At 39.7% G+C, this 20,752-nt stretch overlaps 1 protein-coding gene across 2 annotated transcripts in view; it reads left to right on the forward strand.

Annotated features, from left to right (window-relative positions):
• ACP3 (acid phosphatase 3) overlaps positions 1-8,602 on the forward strand; it is a 43,805-nt gene extending 35,203 nt beyond the window's left edge. The window contains exon 10 of one of the 2 annotated variants that reach the window (XM_046668402.1): positions 7,647-8,602. In XM_046668402.1, the coding sequence (XP_046524358.1) occupies positions 7,647-7,893 (247 nt within the window). In that variant the 3' untranslated portion in view covers positions 7,894-8,602. The remainder of the gene's footprint in view (positions 1-7,646) is intronic. The other variant, XM_046668392.1, reaches the window with a different exon arrangement.
• Positions 8,603-20,752: the final 12,150 nt, after the last annotated feature.

Consider the following 20,752-nt stretch of genomic DNA (forward strand, 5'->3'; position numbering starts at 1 on the left):
CAATTCTAAGGAGAGAAAATGTCATCTCCACAAGAGCAAAGATTTCATCTATGTTCTCTCCTATACCTGTCCTTAGCTCCTAAAAGTGCCACTGGCATGGATTGGCGCTCCATAAACATGTGCTCAATGAGTGTATAAATTAATTGCTTTCCTCCTTGAACTTACTCTTTTCTATCTTGATTAGAAGCAAAGACCAGTGATCTAGGAGTTATTTTTGACCCTACCCACTCCTTCATCCTCCACAGCCAGGCTGTCCCCTCCTCTTATCAACTCTACGTGTAGTATGTTTGCAGAATTCTTTTCCTCAAGACGCCGATAGCAACAATTCAATATCCAAATAGAGTGGAATATAATTAAACAGAAAAAATGTTAATAAAAAGAAAACTTTAAGGACTGTTGCGCTGGAGCCACTCAAACAGATCTTGAGTGGAATGAGCATATCACTTCCCAACTCTGAGTTCAATGACTTCAACTTGGCAGTTTGAAATTGGTCATGGTGTCATGGCAGTGGTATTTTCACTATAGAAATCAGCATGTGCCACAAATCAGAGTTTTGGTTTTTGACTTTTGATTTTTTAGATCCAGTTTACCAGCACATCACTGGTTTAAGCTCATAGAAAACTTGTTAAAAGTCTATAACATGAGGTGGTCTTCAACGAAGGGAATTCAAAATTTGAATTTCTGTAAGGAAAAAGGATTCGATTTGTTCTCCGTGGTCTCAAAGAGTGATGTTAAGGGCAGCAGTAAACATTTCAGGAAGACAGACTGTGTTCAGTGTTAGGAAATTCCTCAGACCGGAAGTGTCCATTTGGCTCGATGACCCCTTGCCTTGGCAGAGACACTATAGAGCAGGCTAAAGCCTGGAAGGTTGTAGGGGTTGAATGACTCCTCAGTAGGGCCACCCAATTTAGCAAATGAAAGTACAGGATGCTCAGATAAACTTGAAAAATAGCTCTAACTGCTGAATTTTTATAATTTATTGAAAAAAAGTTGAATTCAGGACATTTAGGGTGTCCTGGGAAATCCAATACAGGAAGCAGGGCAAAACCACTAAATACAGGACATGTCCTGGATATACAGAACGTCTGGCAACCCTCCTCCTCAGGATATTTCCACCCATGAAATCCTAACCATACTTATATGCAGTGTTTTCAGCTAGTGCTAGTAGATCCAATTAATTTCATTCTCATATCAATTAGGTTAACCAGAGCCTTTGCTGGGAAATTCATGATAAGTCGAAGTTCCATACTATGTTACTTTTTCCATGCTAGTTACTAAAAATAATAAAATCTTATTTTTAGAAAATGCTTCTTTAATTCCAAAATTTTACTAACACAGGCTTTCTTTGCTAGCACTCTCTCAATCCCTACCTCAATCTCCAACTCCAATTATTTCACAGGAAGGCAATTTACTGGTGGGAAGTTCCAGTTTCCCCTCATGATCTTTGTAAAGCTGAGAATCTATGGTACATATACACCTGCCCAAGATTCAACCATGAACTTTTAAAGACAGGACCCATACCTTTTTCCTTCTTGAATCTTCAGCTTGTAGACAATACCTAGAACCTGGTACCTTCAATCAATATTTACTAATTGAACAAATGTTCAGTCCTCCATACCTAGCCTACTTTCTCGTGGCTGGGCCTAGGTGTCAGAAGCTTGGAACTGAGTTGTTCAACAAATAGGGAAGAGAAGCTGTGAATGAGCCTTGAATATATAGTTATTGACTATATATACGTATGTATGTACCAACATATTCGTATTATTTGGCTTCTGTTTTCAGCATAGTCACCTTGGCATTCTCTTATTACCCCGTTGCTGTTTAGAGCCCCTGTTTAGTGGTACCCCTTCCTGCCTCCCTCCTCCCTCAGAGATGAGGGCATCTAATTATAACACCTTTTTCTCATCCTTGTTGGCATTATCATCATTTTCCCAGGACATGTCTCATCATTCAGTAATGACATTGGGAACTTGTTTTGGTATACACCAACTTACTCCTTGCTCCCACTCCTGCCCTCAACCTACAAAATTCTGACAGTCATAACAATGGCCATCCCATACCCCGCCCACCACACCAGTAGACAACCCTAGATCAAATTAACCACACAGTTTCTCTGTTCTGATCTGCTGAGTGGAGCTGAAGCCTGCTGTCACCATTTCAAACTATAAATGTTGAAATTTCTATTCCAACCTCAGCTGCATCTTTCAACACTGCTTGGTAAATGTATTCACCCTGACTGGATTCTTTTCCTGTTTTCTACAGGAAGGCCTTGTTATTTTTCCCAAACTTCTAATTCCATCTTGGCTTCTTTAATTTTCATCAGATGTCTTGAGAAGAGCAACATAATCCATTGAAAAAATTTTTAAGTTCTCCTGTCAGTACTTCAGAATATCTCAGTAGCTTTAACCTGTCTTTACTGCTGTCCCTCAGGAAAACATGTTCCTCCTTGAGTAACCTCCTTTCCTCGTGCATATGATCCCACCCCTACAGAATCCTCAGACCTCAATGAATCCCTTAGTTTCATTTTCTTCCTCTGTACGGGCTCCTTCCCTTCTCCTATGAAAATGCCCAAATCTCCTCTCATGAGAGAGCACCCTCAAGTGCCTGTTCCATCTCACTCTCTTCAATCCCAACGTTCTTGAACTAATAATTTACATTCTCTGACTGTATTTCTTCATCTTCCTCTCACTCCTGACTATTCGGTAAAATGATGTTCATCCTTCCTTCATCTCTTCTTTGAAACTTCCCTTTTCAAAGTCACCAGTGCCTAATGCAGTGGCCTCTTTTCCTTTTCCTGTGAAGTGGGTACCAACATCCCTATTTTACAGAGAAGAAAACTGAAGCTCCGAGAATAACGTGCCACAAGTGGCAAGGTCAGAGGTTAAGCCTAACGCTTTCCAACACCATGTTTCTACTTTTTCATGTTTCTTTCCATTCCACACTGTCTTGTGGACTATTCCCTTAGGAAAATTCCCCAAAATAGGATTAGTGATTCAAAGTATATGACTATTTAATAAACAATAGATATTTATTGAATACCTATTAGGTACTCAATATGTGCCTATGTAGCAGATGTTACATTTGTTGAGGAAACAGAAGCAAAACAAGAAAATTGTCCCCATGTGACTTTTAGATCTTGGCAGGGAGATGGGGAGGCAGGCAAGGAGGACAGAGAAATAGAGAATTAATGAAGCCCTAACAGTAAAGTATGGTAAATACATAATGAAGGACATGATGTGTATAAAGAAGGACATACAGGCGACTATAAGAACATACAGCGGTGGCAATTACCTAAGTCTCAGGGGTCAGAGAAGGCTTCTTAAAGGGGGTGATGTTGAAACTGAAACCTGAAGGACAGAGGGAATTAACCAGGTGAATGGAGGTGAGGAGAGAGGAGAATGTTACAAACAAAAGAGAGAGAATGTAGAAAGGCCAAGAGGCTAAATACATGCATGGGGCATTTTAGGAACCGGAAAAAGTATGTCTGCTGAGAGTGCAAGGAGGCTGGAGAGGCAGGCTTAAGTGTCTCATCACTGGAAGGTTTCAAACACTGCCTTGTTTCAGAAAGACCTCTTTGGCTCCCATGGGGGGACTGGATTGGAAAGCAGTGGGACCGGGGGCAGGGAGAATAGTCAGGATGCTGTTGCAGTCATCCAAGGACTAGGGTGAGTGAAGGAGAAAAGCAGACTTATTCAAAGGAGGAAAAGAAGTAGAGCAGACAGGACTTGGGGATTAATGGCAGGAGGAAGAGGCTTTTGAGACATATTGCCAAAATAGTTTTCAAAAGAGCAGTGCCAATTCACACTGCCTTCAGCAGCTTTCACGCGTTCCCATGTAGTGGACGTCGTCAGCCATTACCTGTACCGGACCTCTTTGCAGTAACATGCAATTGATCATTCTCTCTTTTCTCCGATTCTAGAACATTACTCTGTCAAACTCGCAAAATCCTTTACAGTACAAGGGAGTACATAATTTAAGAAATAAACACCAGAGAGAGAGACAGAATCTCTCCTGAGTCTTCTCTTTGTTCTCAGACTCCTTGTTCAGTTTTTCTTGGGTGGATCATTTCTACCAACCCCCTAAATGATTGTGTCCCAGGGCCCGGTCCTTGGTTCCCTTATTCCACACTCACCATAAGCCGGTATTACCCAGGCCTGCATCTTCTATAATTCTTACTTCTATATCTACACATAAAATTCTTAGATTTGTTTTTTCCAGCTGCTTACTGACCATCTCGATCAGGATAACAAACCGTTGGAATCCTACATTTGAAACAAAATTTGTTATCTCCTCTACTCCAAACGGATCCTTTTTTAATGTGCTTCCAATCTCAATTCACAGCCTAATCGTCTTGTCATTCACCCAAGCTAGAGCCCAGGGGGTGGCCTTGACCACAACTTCTCTGTGGCCAGTATCTCTAGTCCATCACAAAGCCTGTCAGTGCTACTTCAGGAGTCTCCTGAATTCTCTCATTTGCATTCTCAGGGCCACAGTTCCAGTGCTGAGCGCTCAGTATCTTGTCAAAGGCATTTTATTAGCTCTCACTTACGCCTATACTATCTCCGTCATCCTATCTTTTTCCAGTTGGGGCTTTTTTAAGATACAAATTAGCCCATTTCACTTCCATGTGTAATAATTGCTGATGATTTCCATTTGCCTCATGGCAAACCAGACCTTCTAAAGTCTTGGCCCCAGCCTACATGTCTTATCTTAGCTCTCCGTAACCTATACTCCAGCCACATGTAACTGCTCATTATTTACCAAACAAACTCTTATGCAACTCAGTCTGTCTCATGGCAAAATCTTATTTGCCGCTAGGCCAGCCCAAATCTTATCATCTTCTCAGAAGACTTTCCAAATTCATTGTCTTCCAAATAGAATACCTTGTGTTAATTGCAACTTTCTCTCTGTCCCAATGACATATCTTTTACAACTCTATTTTAGTATTTTTCATGTTATTTCATAATTGTCTATCTGGTTCTCTGACTAGATATTGAGGTTCTCAAGAGCAGGGATCATGGAACCTCAGAACCCAGCACACAGCTGACCTGGAACGTGGTGTGTGCTCACTGCATGTCTAGGAGGGAACAAAGGAAGGAAAAAGAGAAGGAAAGCACATTCCGTGGGACCACCATGACAACATAGCCAATAAAAATAATTGAAAATAAATTTCCAAATACAGAAAGTCAGCCATGAGCATTAATTTTGAGAATCGTTAGTCTCTGCCTTCCTCCTCCATTTCCATTTAGTCGTTTCCTTCCTTCCTTCCTCAATTCTTTTTAGTTCCTTCCAACTTTGCATTAACTCTATCCACAGTGCTAATGTCACCCATCCACCAGGATCTAATTTTACTAATATTCACCTTCTCGTGATGTAAGAGGAACCCTGACATCATGAGAAAAGTACAGGACTAAGAGTTGGGAACCTACGAGTTCTGCATCATTAATTCTTTCCACAAATATTGGTTGAGCATCTGCTATGTGCCAGGTCCTGTTCTAAGTGCTTGGGATACATTCATGAACAAAAAAGTCAAAGGTTCCTGCCTTCACAAAGCTTACATTCTATTAGAGAGAGGGAGGGATGGAAAATAAAAGATAAGCATAATAAATATTTTGGAAGGTGAGGATCACAAGTGCTAAGCTGGGGGTGGGTGTGGGGAGACCCACTTTTAAATAGAAAGCCCTCATTGATAAGATGAGATTTGAGCAAAGAAGGTGCTGGAGTTACCTGCTGCAGAGATTTGTGAGAAGAGCATCCAGGCAATGGTAACAACCACAGCAAAGGCAGTGAGGGGAGTGTGCCTGGCCTGTTTGAGGAACAGCGATAAGGCCTGTGTGACCAGAAGAGAGTAAGTGAAGGGAGAGTGGTAGGAGAGGAAATCCAAGAGGTTAATGAGGCCAGATGATGTAGAGCCTCATAAACTGTCATCATCAGGACTTTGGCTTTTATTCTGAGTGAGAGGAGCACTCATTGCAGACTTTTTTTTAAGTAGAGAAGTCCATGATTTGACATGAAGTCATTCAGCTGCTGTGTTGAAAATAGATTGTGGAGGAGAAAGAATAGGAGCTGGGAACAAGTCAGGAGGGCGTTGCAGTAATCCTGGCAAAAGATGATGGTGTTTCAAAGCAGGGTGGTGGCAGAGAAGGAGAGAAATCACTGGTTTCTGGATATAGTTTTTGGTAGAACCAACAGGATTTCCTGACAAATTGGATGTAGGATGCGAGAGAAACAGAACAGTCAAGGAAGACTCCAAGGGTTTGGGCTGAGCCATTAGAAAACAGAAGTTTCCATCAACTGAGATGGGGGAGGTTCCAGCAAAAACAGATTTGCGGGAGGAGGGGGAGGCGGGGATCAGGAATTCAGTTTTGGACTTGTTGAGGTTGAAATGCCTATTAGATGTCCAAGGGAATATGTCAAGTACACCGTTGGATATGAGTCTTGGGGAAATTTGGGGAAGATTTAAATTTGCAAGTCATTAGTGAATAGTTGGTTTTTAAAATCATGAGACTGATGAGATCTCATGTATTCCAACCCAAATACAATTATCTGCTGAATTTTAGCCAAATGATCCAGTCTCTCCACTTCTCATCTTTCTCTTCTCTACAATGATAAGATTAAGCTAAATAAACATTTTTTTTTTTTTTTTTTTGCTGGGGAAGAGTCACCCTGAGCTAACATCCACTACCAATCTTCCTCTTTTTGTATCTGAGCCGCTGCCACAGCATGGGCACTGACAGATGAGTGGTGTAGGTCAGCACCTGGGAATCAATCCCAGGCTCGCCAAAGTGGCATGTGCCAAACTTAACCACTAGGCCACCGGGGCTGGTCCTAAATAAGTGATTTTCAAGTGTGTTCCATGGAGCATTAGTGTTCTGTAGACAGAGCTATCAGGATCAGAGAGATGTTTGCTCTCTCACTGCCTAAGCCAACAAGCAATCTCATATTTTTACAATGAAAAGTAAACGTGCATTTAGAGATGGTGCAAACTGATATTTATGATGTGCCTACTATAGTGAACTAGGGTGTTAAGAGTGGGGGTAACTTTTCAGATGAAATAATGAATAGCGTCTCATAAAAAAACTACCTCATACATCCGCTTCATGATTGGTCAGCTATCAAAGAGGTATGTGTAAATAAGGTACAGGTTAGCAATAGCACACAATTATCCTAAAAATGCTTTCCAAGGTCAACATGAGCTCAAGGTTTCCTTTCTAAAAGATATTTACCGAAAATCAAATTCAAAGACTAAAAGATGATATTCCATTTCTTTTAGACCCAATTAATGATTGCAGTTGAGTATTCAGAATTTCCTCTGACCTTGAGATCATGAACAACTGATCATTTTAACTGTAGAAAAATACATGAAGTTAATGCTGGAAGAGGACGTTAGAAAAACTTCAGTCAATTATCCTCTCGTAGTGGAGGAGCTGAGGCCCAAAGGTCGAAGGTCACAGTGGAACCAGAACCTAGGTCACTCCCCACTCCTAGCTCAGTGCTTTTTTCACCACACTATGCTGACTTCAACACTGCTGCTTCAGAAAAGCCACTGAAATCTACCATTAAGGAAGAAATCAACACTGATATGTGATCTTCGTATTTTCCTAATCCATTTATTTTAAATTAACGCTGTTCCTGTTTTTCCACAGTTCTGAAGACCATCCTTGCTGTTGCCTTTTGCCTGGTGTCTGGCGTCCTAGTGGTGCTGCTGTTTACCCTCATCCGCCATGGGCCCTGCTGGCAGAGAGACTCCTATCGGAACATCTGAACAGACGGCTGAATGAGGGCAGACACGCCAGGCCAACTTTCTGTGACACGGCATCGCTCACCGATGCAGCATTCAAAGGACAGGCTTTCACCATGTGGGCATCACTCTGCCCACATCTGTCCCTTTAAGTCTGCCTAGAGCAGGGCCTGAACTCACAGTGACGCAGGGACAGCTGCTGGACTGACTGATGAAAGGACACCCAAGTTACTTAGCTAGGTCTCCTCACCATTGAACTCCTCATCGTGGGGTGGGCTTCTCATTCAGCTAGAAAGAGGCTCTTCTGCAAAGAATAGTCGTATTCTCAGGTACAGATGTCCAGAGAGAAATACGAAGGCAAGCTCCAGTCAGCCTTTTACCTGCAAAGAGCAAAAGGTGACAAGGTGTGACAAAGACATAAATTAGAGAAGTCTGGACAATGGGGAAAATTAGACTAGAAGTAGTGTTACATAGGATGATTCTTAAGAAATTAGACCCAGTCAGAAGGTATAAATAAACCTTTTATTTAGCTGTTGGGTAGGTTTAATACAAACATTCACACACTCTTAAAAAGAAACACCCAGCCAGTGTTGGATAGCTAACAGATTTCTGGATGTATGTCTACATACATACACATATCTATATTGAACATGCCTTGGGAAGAGGCTTTTAATTCTCAGAAACTGTAATATCAACTACTTTAGTTGTAGCTCAGGTCATTTTCCCCACAATTCTATAATTGGGAATAACTGGAAACTCCTTGAAGCCATGGTTCTTTTTTTTATCTCCACTATCAGAACTGGATTTTTTTTCTTTTTGCTGAGGAAAATTCACCCTGAGCTAACATCCACTGCCAGTCTTCCTCTTTTCTTTCCTTTTATGTGAGCCACCACCACAGCATGGCCACTAACAGACAAGTGGTGTAGGTCCACACCTGGGAACCGAACCTGGGCCGCCGAAGTGGAGCATGCCAAAATTAACCACTAGGCCACCAGGGCTGTCCCTCAGAGCTGGATATTTTTAGACTTGTAATTTCCTTATTTCATTTTAAAAGTAAGAGATTTTACTTTGATAGGGGTTATTCATGGCATGATAAAACAGTAATATACTTTAATTGCTGCAAATAGATCTAAATTTCTTGAGAGGGGAGGTAGAAAGAAAAGTGGACTGACCCATTGCTTCAGCTTCACACTGGCTTTAGGCCAATGACTTGGAACAAATTATTTTAAATATTCAAACTTGGCTTCATAACCTACAAATGAAGAGTCTGGACAAGGTGAACATAGAAGTCACATCTAGTTCTCATGTTCTGTGAACAACATGTTTTTCATTTTATGCTCTGGATTGGTCATTGGCCAAGGAAGCACTTTCATGAATGGTACCATTGTAGTAAGCCTGAAATTTATTCTAAACAGTTGTATTCTGTGCCGAGCCTCCAACCATCCAGTTGGTGGGAAATTCAGTCTCATTCATTAGTAGGGATCTTCACCTCCTCAGGTTCTACTAAAGGTCCCAGAGTGTACCTGGTGGGAGGAGTCAGTTGACAGTCCTCTAGGCCACTGTCCACACTGGTCTCCAATAAGCTCACTGTCCGTGCCTACATGGTCTTCTAAACGTAGGCAGAGGACATCTGTGCCGTGGCTCCCAAGGCCACACACTTGGAGTTCACCAGCCTGGCATTGTCCGGTCTTCTACTTGGGATCTTTGCCCAGCACCGAAACCACCTCCCAAGACTCACTCCCCATCTCTTAGTCTCAGGAATCTTCCTCTCCCCTTGTATCCCACAGCTTCCACCTTTAAACTCTAAGCACTTACCTCTGTCGCCTCACTTTCTACTGTTTCTCACTGAGCCAAGGCTACTGCAGGCAAAAGCCTGGGAAGGACTTGTCTTCTCTTGCCTGGCCACTGCTGCTTCCAGCTACAACACAAGAAGCACGTAGGCAAAGAAAGACAAGATCTGGCTACATTCTCGGCTTGGGAAAGGGAAAAGCGTCTATAGCAGCAAGAACATCAATGACAAATTTCTGTCTCCATAAAGTAGACAGCCATACAATAATGAAGCCACAATATCTTATGCTAATATAAGTGATGAGACTTTAAAATGGAAGTACAAACAGAACCACAAATCATAGATTTTCTAATTCAACAAAGATTGATGGTGGACCTAATATTTGCTAATCACTGGCCTAAATGCTAAACTGTGCATCCCTAATATGATTAGTAAGGTGTTGACCCCAAGAGCTACCTTTACAGGGTTGGTAGAATTTAAAAGTAAAAGCTTTCACAACCTTTTCCTCATATCATCTTTTCATACTGTCAGTAGCCAAAAGGATTTCTACTTTCTGTTGGTTCTGAGGGATTTTTTTTAAGACCCCCCCCATTTCTCTTCCTTCCACTATCTCTTGATTATTGTAAAGAAAGTTCTCACTCTCAATTTAGTTGTTTCTTTCACCTTCCACAGAGCTACTCTGTCGATAAATACTGTAATTGTTTTTCATACTTCATGGCAGGATGAAAAATCACAAATGACAAATGATCTATAGTGATAAAGCAGAGAGCACAAATGTACTGTAACGTTTCTCAGGAAATAAGCTACTCTTCCAACTTCAGCAGGAAAATATGTAGATTCGCTCTACTGATAAAAGTGGCTTTTTCAGATGGGTCAGGGAAGACCAGTCTAGATGACATGATGATAAATATTGCTTGAAAGACAATTGCTAGGGAGATAACCTCTGCTCTGAAATGTATTCCCCACATTTGAACCACTGTAGAGGGCTTTGAACAGAATTAGAATAATGCAATAATTACCACGTAGGGAAATTCCCTAACATAAAAAAATATCAACAATGTATATATAGGAAAGTTCTAAGGAAGAGTTGTAGGTACAATATTCCTAGCTAGAATGGCATTGTACAAAGAAAATATTAAGAGACTAGGATTATAAAAGAATTGTTTATGGCATTAGAAGAATGCAAGCATTAGAGACAAACATTTTGCTGGAAGTCATTCAACCAACAAACCTTTTCTTCTTAGAACTGGCGTTTCTTCTCCCTGAATTCATCATTCAATAGGGAACCTATTCTCCCAACTTCCCGTTCTCTTTCTGTCTTGTTCTAATATTCTTAGCATTGACTCTTTTTTTCATAGCCGGGGGATTTCTCAGTAAGTGAAAATGAAAAAGTTAGTTCTCTTTCAAAACTCTCCTTATAGAAACCCCGCATTTGAGCAATAATGGATGTGTGCTACATTTTGGTGCTTTAGACCGGGGCTGCTGAGTAGAAATATAATGTGAGCCACAAATGACAGGCACATATGGGATTTTAAATTTTCTAACAGCCACATTTTAAAAAGGTAAAAATAAAGACTGAAATTAACTCTAATAATAAAATTTATTTAACCCAGTGCTTACCCCAAAATATCACTTCAACATAAAGTTAATATTTTACAAACTATTAATAGGATACTTTACAGTTTTTTTTCATACTAAGTGATTGAAATCTGATATGCCTTTTACTCTCTTAGCACATCTCACTTTGGACTGGGCACATGTCAGGTGTCAATAGCCATATGTGGCTGATGGCTGACATATTGGACTGTTGCACTTTAAACCATCAGATGACAAACTTTTTGAAGCAACGAGAATGTATTCTTTGTTATAATTTGTAAAACCCACTTTCAGGTTTTTGTGAAGAAATAAAAGTTATCTTTTTTACGTCTACCTCTTGTTATTTTTGCATGCATGCCTAATTGATAAAAGATTTTTCCGAAATGTTTTCTTTGTAAATCTGTCTGAACTGTAGCAGTGTCTAGTTTTTCTGAAACTACCCTAAACTAAGTGGACTAGTTCCTCTTCTTATTAAATGCCTTAAGAAGAAATCTGACAGCATGCTTAGAAAAGAAGTACTGCTAGAGTTTAAAAGTTTATTAAATTTTTTATTACAAGTAATTGCATTCAAACAAAAATAAATGCAGATAATACAGAAGAGTACAACAAACAAAGTGGAAGGTCTTCCTACCCACTTCCAATTGTCAGAGCCTTTCAATTCTTGGGGATATCTTTCTCACTTTTGAGAGCCTATGGATGCCCCCAAACTCTGTCTTCTGGTACTTCAAGCCAGCAAGACTATGGGGTTTTTTTCCCTCCATTTTAACCATCTCATCCTCACCCTCTGCCCCTGTATGGCACAGACTTGAACCTGCTCTCAGGCTAAAAGCCATAAAAAATAAAACTCACCTAGCACTATTCGCTTTTTTCTAAATGCTGATTCCCCTCCAGTATCTGCCTGCCTTTGATTGCTCCCAAGTACCTTTCATTGTGGTTGTATTTTACACTTTGCCCAGAGTTTACAGTTATTTGTGGAAGTTAGTGTGCTAAGAGGTACATAACCATGATCAGAAGTGGATGCTCTCACTTGCATGAGAAGGGCTGATTCGAGGTTCTGTGTAAGGGTGGGAGTTGTAGCACCAGGTGCTCAGTAGTGTTTGTGGGCAGGGAAGTGGTATGTCAGCTAGGGACATCTCAAACAATAAAAGGACTTTACTTTTGGCTAGGATGAATGTTTGTATGTATATATCTCGTGGGTGGAATGACCTTGACTTTTAAAAATTTTCCCTCAGTGTCTGTAACGTAAGTCCTGAATTACCTCAACATCTGCTCTGTTTCTCCTTCAGGGCACAGAAGCCACACTAGGAGCCTTCTCCAAAGAGGACCCTCTTTCCACAGAGAGCGTTCCTCCGGATTCTACCTTGGTGGCAGCCACTCTGATATATGGAGGAAGGAGCGGGATGAGCAGCTGATGGGGAATGCATTCTTGAGTTGCTTACCCCGACAAGTGCTCCACAGTTCCCCGATGCTCTATATGAGGAGCCAAGCTCCAGCCTTCTCTGTGGCTCCCTCAGAAAGACACACGTTCATCTCTGGTGGGTCTGACTGCAATTTACCTGTTTTGACTTCTTCATCGCTTTGATCACATCTGCTTCTCATTGAAGAATTTCTCAAAATATCTGACCTGCTGATGTCACTCTCTCTAGCACTGTTGTGATTTCCTTCTTATTTTTAACACCTTTTCTATCATTTCAGTAAAGAAATAATTGGGAGGAAGGGAAGTTAGGTGCACTAGATTTTTTTTCCCTAAAGAGGAAACCCTGAGTTTGTTTTTCTAGCAAAGGGGTGTATAACTGTGTCTGTCAATGTTATGAAAGATAGTCAAGCCACTCAGTAAAGGGAGGAAAACACACACACAGAGCTAACACTATGCACGCAATTTGACTTAAGCTCACAAACATTTCAGTGCCTGCTCTCAGCTTAAAGTAGGGGCCCTAGTTTCCACCATATTTTTCAAAAGAAATCTTAGCTCAAGAAAAGGTTGAGTAGTTGTGCCATTATTTGACATGGGAAGTCCAGTACTGAATTACTTATAGACCTTGACTTTATAGGGCTCACAGCCAAATAATTTCTTTAACTGAGTTTTTCACTTTTCACTGGCTTATATTATTATTCCTTCAGAGCGCCTCAAGAATTTGGCCCTCCCTTCTGTAGTCACCACAAAATTTTGCTCTTCAGCACCACATTTCTGGTTGTAAACCACGTGGTCACCCCTCCTTCCAGTTAATTTTGCACAATATTTTTAAGACTCATTTCTGGCCCTTGTTCAAGAACCCTATATATTGGGTTGATTCAAATTAGTTCCTCTATAAATACCTGTTGATTGACCCAACCAATATTGCTGTTGGTGCTCACCATACCAGCTTTTGATCAATTTCAAGTTGGAAGCCCCATCTCAAATTCATTAATGATAGAGACTCTACAAAAGTATAACTAAAACAGCAGTCCTCGAACTTCAGTGTGCTTAGAATCTCCTAGGATGCTTGCTAAAGATTCAGCTTCCAAGGTCTCAGTTCCAGAAATTCTGACACAGTAAGCCTAGGAATCTGCCTTTTTAACTGCTATCACACATGATTCTGCTTAAGGAAGTTGCTGACCTTATTTGGAGAAACCCTGCTCTAAACTATGCAATAACCCTTAGGGTGAGCAGAAGACTCACCTGCTACTTCAGGTTTATCTACTTCATCATGAATCTGTGAAGTAACTTAGAGGTCTAAAACTGCCTTAAGTAGGCGTTGAAGATGTATTTTCAAAAAAAGAATCATAGAAGTTGGAAATGAGCTTACATTTTGAAATGTAGGTTTAATAAATCTCACCTGAAGACTGGAGGAAATTAAAGAATTAAGGCCTGTTAAAATGGTGGTCTTGAGGACAAAGGGTGATAGCTCCTCAAAAAGGTCGGCCATTCGCAATTTGTGGTTCCCCAAAAAACTCACTTATTATTAAATGAATAGTAGTATGCTTACAGTGATATTTTCATGGCCCAAACATAGGAAAAATAAACTTACAATGTAATATAATGTTTGAAACAATAACTTCCCTGAAAAATCTGGGACAAATAGTAACTTTTAGCATACCACAGAAAATTTAAAGCCAAACTTTAATATGTAATCCGTTGTTGTTATATCTTCCAAAACTCCTTGTTATCACCACTTCTTCCTGTCTTCCATCTCTCTTACAAATGTTGTGCACAGTGAATCATACTTGAAACAAATAAAATGGTTGGGGAAAAAATAGAACTTGTATGTCTCTCCTTCAATCGTTAAAAATGTATTTTTGGGTTTTTTTTTTCCTTTTTTTAACAGTATCTTGGCTTCTCACATCTATGCCTGATCTACTGATAACTAAATTATTTTAAAATTTTATAGAAGAGGGGCCAAGTCTTAAAGCAAATTGTTATCAAGTACTTTTGTGTTAGAAATTACTATTCTTGGTGAAGTGACTCATGGGAAATTTTATTCAACGCCACTATCTCTATGTCATTAACCATTATCAAACATGGAGCACAAAAGACAATAGGGTAGTGGAGCCAAACTGTGTAGGTGCAAATCCCAGCTTTGCCACTTTCTAGCCGTATGATCCTGGGCAAGTTATTTAACTTCTCTATGCCGAAGCTTCCTCATCCTTAAAATGTACATTATAATAGCACCTACCTCAGAGGGTCATTATAGGGATAAATGGGTTAATATTGGTAAAGTGCCAGGAAGAGTGCCTGGCACAGAGTAAACACCATATAAGTGTCTGTTAAATAAAATGTTGAATGAAAAAGGCAGGAATTTATCATTCTCATCTAAAAACACTATTATTTCAAGTTTTATGAAGTTAAAAGAAACAAGCACGAGATGTCATTTTTCATTAGCTCTCTGTCAATTCTTGAAAGTGTCTTTTTTCCAATCTTCTTATACCACAGCTTGAAATGTCAACTATTATTAAAATGTTGAAAGTTTCATTTGGTGGAAAAACAGGAAACTTGATATCTTATTAAAACTGCTGCTTTCATTGAGGATTTCTTTCTGAGAGAACACAATATTCTTAATATTTCTCCAAAGAAAAATCAAAACAACTAGATTTTAGCGCAGGTCAGCTGTAACAGAAAACAACTGTAAAAGAAACTTGTGCTTAGACAACAAAAGTTATTAAAATATGAAGACAGATTCCACAGTGAAGCTGCGTAAGTTATTACCAATTCAGTATGAAAGTAGATATTGCAGAAACAGAAAAGCCAAGGAAAGGATTGGTTTTCTAAGGATTTGTTATCTTGTTAATGATAAAGCAAAATAATTTCAAGTAGAATAATATTGAACGCAGGTGGTAGATCTTTCTGACTTTCTTTAGTCTCTTGCTATATCTCAACTTCTTTCTTATAAGTATAGAAGTTGCCTCCCCTGTGCCCACGTTTCATTGACCTCAATGAAGCAGACATGACGGTGTCTCCAAAATTGAACGGGCTGATGGTGAATGGGTGCCTTTCAGTAACTGGATGATTTCAACAAGGCTCTGGCCATCCGCATGATCAGATTATGAAGCAGCTTTTCCAGGTGGCAAACATGCATTTTCTCTCCCATAAGTCAGAAGAAAGCTATGAATGGTCCTTTGTCACAGCACATGAATTCTCACAATTTCCTAGCCCGCTTATTAGCCAAGTTCCCAAAACAGTCACTTTGTTCCTCTTCTTTCTCCTTTCTACACAGATCATCTTCTTGACCTCTTGAGGGCGACGTTCAGTTCAGGTCACTCATAAGGCACAAAATTATCTCCCTTGGTTTTCTGAAAGATTGACGGGGACAAATTGAGATGAGAAAAGAGGTTATATACAACGCTTTTAATGCAATGAAGTTTCAAAACATAAGACATTAAGAAACTTTTATCATCATAATGTAAACATTTTGCATATATATATAAGTAATTTCTAAGAAGTTATTCTTCATTAAAATGTGAAAAAGTACCCATATGGATGGGACTCTATGAACTTGGAATATCCTAGCTTCCTTAAAGCAATTAATGAAACATTCCTGTGGTCAACAAATAAATTTTGTATATTTCATTCTTTTAACAAACACTTAAGTGGCTCTTACTATGTGCTAGTCCTGTGAGGCAGGTACTAATAGGAACAGCATGCTCATTTTACAGTTGGGAGACTGAGACCAAGTCATGTGCCTACCGTCACAGAGCTGGAAGGTGGCAAGGATGGGATCTGAACCCCAGCTGTCTTCTTCTAGGTGCTGAACTCTGTAGCCTCTAAACCACACTGCCTTCCTTTGAGGAAAAGTACTTTGGTAAGACTCTCAGAAAATCACATTTCATTCTTATTTTATTTTGTTGTTAGTTTTTCTGTCCAAAAATGTCTGTCATTTGTGTCATGTTGATGCGTGAAAGAAAACGACTCCTAAGGTGATATGTGAGTCCCTTGCAGGTAGAATATAATTTTCTTTTGATAATTTCAAATTTGATGGCTCTTAATGAAAATGAGTTGGGTTTTTTTTTACACTTTATTCAGGAAAATAACATTCCTATTTGGTCACTTCAAAGTCACTGAAAGATTTGGGAAGTAGCCTTACAATCTACTCATAAAACATCTAATTCTCTTGATTAAATTTGTCCCACCACAATTACATAGACATGACCTTAAGCTTGTGGCTTTTGTGTAGATACAATAAGATATGAAAAGATTTGATACTCATAATTTTATGAACCATATTTTGGGGCTAAGGTATCCAGGTAACAATCTAATATGTTGATAAAGTAATCAGATATTTGTTAATGACTCATGCCCTCCCTTAGTCTCATCTGGAAAAAAAATTAGTGCCAAGATCTCCAACAGAGTTGCCACATCTCCCCCTAATTTTTGTGCCGCAAAGTCACTGCCAAATCATGCGGTCATCACTGAATAGTATAGGAAGTCCATCATAGGCTCCTCAAAGAGTGCTTCAAAGTTGACACCAGAAAAATAATAAGGACCAGTTCCCGGAAAACAGAGAACATGACAATAAAATTAGTCAATCTAATAAAAACTTGCTTTTACCAAGTTAACACAACGATTTTGTAGACCAGTATTTTGTAGATCACAATTAATGATCCTTTTCAGGGAAAGATGCTGCAATGAAAATAGTACAGCTTGGCCCAGTAAAGATATATTATCCTTTTCGAAGGCGGATATAGATTTTAAATAGTGTTGCCCATTTTAGAATGGTCAAATACGAAATAAAATAGATTAAGGTAAAGAATTGCTGGCATGGAGGCTGGTTCAGTGAATATGAATAAACGATTCCATTTCTCTATTCCTCTCCCCTTTGCAAACTCCTAGATTTGTGACTCCCACATGTCAATTTCAAGCATTTTAGTTTCATCTTCACCAGCTGGGCCATAGCTGTACTATTTATGGCTTAATATATCTTTCAATTGACCCTTTTAAAAATGTTATCCTATCCTATGTGTGCACTCAGAAATGCTAGCTATAAGTTTTCTAATATGCATTAAATAAATATAAACTACTGTAATCATAAAAAGTTAATACGTACACTATCTAAAATTACATGTGGCACATAAGTATTTTAGGAACCACCTAAATACTTCGAGTCACTGAAAGTAATTCAAGAGAAATTCATTTGGTCCTTAGTGTGAGGTATATGTGCCAAGCAAGGTTGCAAATGTGTTAACTCGTTAACACTATACTCCTATGAGGAGGACACTATTTTATTTCCATTTTGCAGATGTGTAAACTGAGGCACAGAGAAATTAAGTCACTTGGCAGGCCCTGTGGTGGAGCCAGATTTCAGTTGCAACATGTTGACTTCAGAGCCTGAGCTCACAACCATGATGCAGCAGTGCCCCTCTGGGTCTGTCTCCAGACCAGTCCAAGTGTTCATATGCACAGAGATTGCTTCCAGTACAACTACACCATTTTAAGTTACATTTCCATTATCGTTTCTTTAATCCTCTTCTACTCTTCCCCAGATAGGGTGTAACCTCTGAGAACCTTTGCAAACCAATCCAGTAGTCAGCATTTGGGGAGAATTCCAGGGCTAATCTGGGGTCTCAGAAAGCAGGCAGGAGTGCCTTAGAGCGGTAGGTCATCTATGGGACAATACACTTTGATCCCATGATGTTACCACCTGTTGTTCTTTACTGACACCAAAATGCTATGCAAGCCTCAATATGACAACCATTCCTGAGACCCTCTTTTATGCCTGTCAGTTTGCTAACCAATGTGAAGCTTACAAGAGACATGCAGAGCATGGTTAGGGTCCTCTATTCTGCCTATTACTGCCTAACTATCTACCCCAAAATTCAGTGGCTTAAAACAGGCATTTTATTTTGCCCACAATTTTATGGGTCAGGAATTCTGGAAAAGCTCAGAGGGGCAGTTCACCTTTGATCCATGTGGCTTCAAGTAGTGTAGCTAGGATGAAAGAATCCACTTCCAAAACAGCTTCTTCGTTCAGATGTGTGGTATCTCAGTGTTTCTTGGTCATCTTTTCTGTCTACATGGTGTTTCACCCTCCACGGCCTGTTCCTGTGGCTTAGGCTTTTCACAGCATGGTGCTCTAGGATAATTGTACTTCTTACACGGTGTCTTGCTGCTACGAAGAAGGAAGCAGAAGTTGACAGATTAGATAAGGGCTGTGCTCAGATTGGTACAGCATCCCTTCTAACACATTCTGTGACGGAAGCTGTCACAGGTCCACCCAGATTCAAGGAAGTGGAGAAATAGTGTACCTCTGAATGAGGGAGTACCAAGGTCATATTGTGAACGACGCTTGGTGGTGGGAGATATTTGCAACATGCAGTCTGTGATACCTCAAAGAGCCGCTACTCTAAGTCAGGGGTTCACAGATAAGAGTCCATGGAGAAAATTCAGGAGGTCTGTGAACTTAGAAGGAAAACAATTTATTTTTATTTTCCCTATTCTCTAACTAAACTTTAGCATCTCTGTCCATTTTGAATGTAAGTACGAACTAAAGTCGTTATAGCAACACTTGTGATTTTGTTACCAACAGAAATCGCAGATGTTTTTACAGCACATTCAGTCGTTACAACTATCTCAAAATGTTGTTTATACTCACTACTTTGAAATTATAGTGGCTACAAAATCCTCCACTAGATCCTACTATATAAAGCGTTGATAAAGAAGCAATATATTACTCTATTACAATTTTGTTTTTTAGCATTTTGGTAACTATATTTGAATTTAACCAGTTTCCTTTGTAATCTTATACACGTTATTTATTTATTTATTGAGGAAGATTAGCCCTGAGCTAACATCTGCCACCAATCCTCCTGTTTTTGCTGAGGAAGATCGGCCCTGAGCTAACATCTGTGCCCATCTTCCTCTACTTTATATGTGGGACATTTGCCACAGCATGGCTTGACAGGGAGGTGTAGGTCTAAACCCAAGGTCCCAACTGGCAAACCAGGGCCACCAATGTGGAGTGTGCAAACTAAACTGCTACACCACAGGGCAGGCCCCTTACACACTTTGTTTTAAACATTTAAAAATATTATTCTGGAAATGACTCTATAGGATGCACCAGAAAGCCAGAGGGTTTCATGACCCAAAAGGAAGTTTAAGAATTTCTACTTTACATGAAGACCAAAATATTAAACATATAAATACACAATAATTAGAGAGACCATACACAATGGTATAATCTAATGTTGAATGCTGTAGCACAGGCTTTAAGCACTACAGGATTTCTTCCTCCTGGTGGTACAATTCGATTCAACACACTATGTTTTTTGATGATTTTTTTTTTTGAGGAATATTAGCCCTGAGCTAACTACTGCCAATCCTCCTCTTTTTTCTGAGGAAGACTGGCCCTGAGCTAACATCCATGCACATCTTCCTCTACTCTATACGTGGGACGCCAGGAAGCAGAACATGTGAACTTAACCACTGTGCCACCGGGCCAGCCCCCTTTTGATGATTTTTGACAGGAGTATACACTCATGTAATCATGACCACAAGAGGAATTTTAAAAAAAGAAAAAGATCCAAACAGTGGTAAGGCCTCAAGAAATTTCATAACACCTAGTATATGGACAGTATCCTAAAAGATTCCAGAGGGGGAAAAATATGTCCTACAAAGGAATAAGGATATGATTTCTTATTTGATCCCTGGTGTAAGAGCTTCAACTTTCTGAGAAAAATAATTATGAACTTAACATTCTATACCCAGTAAACACGTCAATCAAGTGAGAGGGAAAAATAAAGTCACTTTTAGACGCGTAAAAATTAAGGAGCCTTATTTCTCATGCACTTTTTCAAGAAAATTACTTGAAGATATTCTTCAGCCAAAACAAGAATAAAATCCAAGAAAGGTAAAGACTTGAGATCCAAGAACACTGGCTCCGATCCAGGAGTAGGGTGAAAGGAAGTCAGGCTGACAGGTTGGCGTCCAGCCCAGAAAGCAGCTGGTCCAGATTGGAATAAGAAGTTGGAGGATTCTGGGAAATATATCTTCAGTGATCTTAGTGACTTGATGAAGGCATATGACAAAAAAGTAAAATAAAATAAAGACACTGAAATCATAGAATAATAAACAATATTGACACAATCACAATAATGGAAATACTGTACATTGATATTTTAGATTCAACCAACAGATAAAGCATGTGAGGACTAATTAT

This window comes from Equus quagga, chromosome 1 (genome assembly GCF_021613505.1).
Source record: "Equus quagga isolate Etosha38 chromosome 1, UCLA_HA_Equagga_1.0, whole genome shotgun sequence".
In the NCBI taxonomy this organism is placed as follows: domain Eukaryota; kingdom Metazoa; phylum Chordata; class Mammalia; order Perissodactyla; family Equidae; genus Equus; species Equus quagga.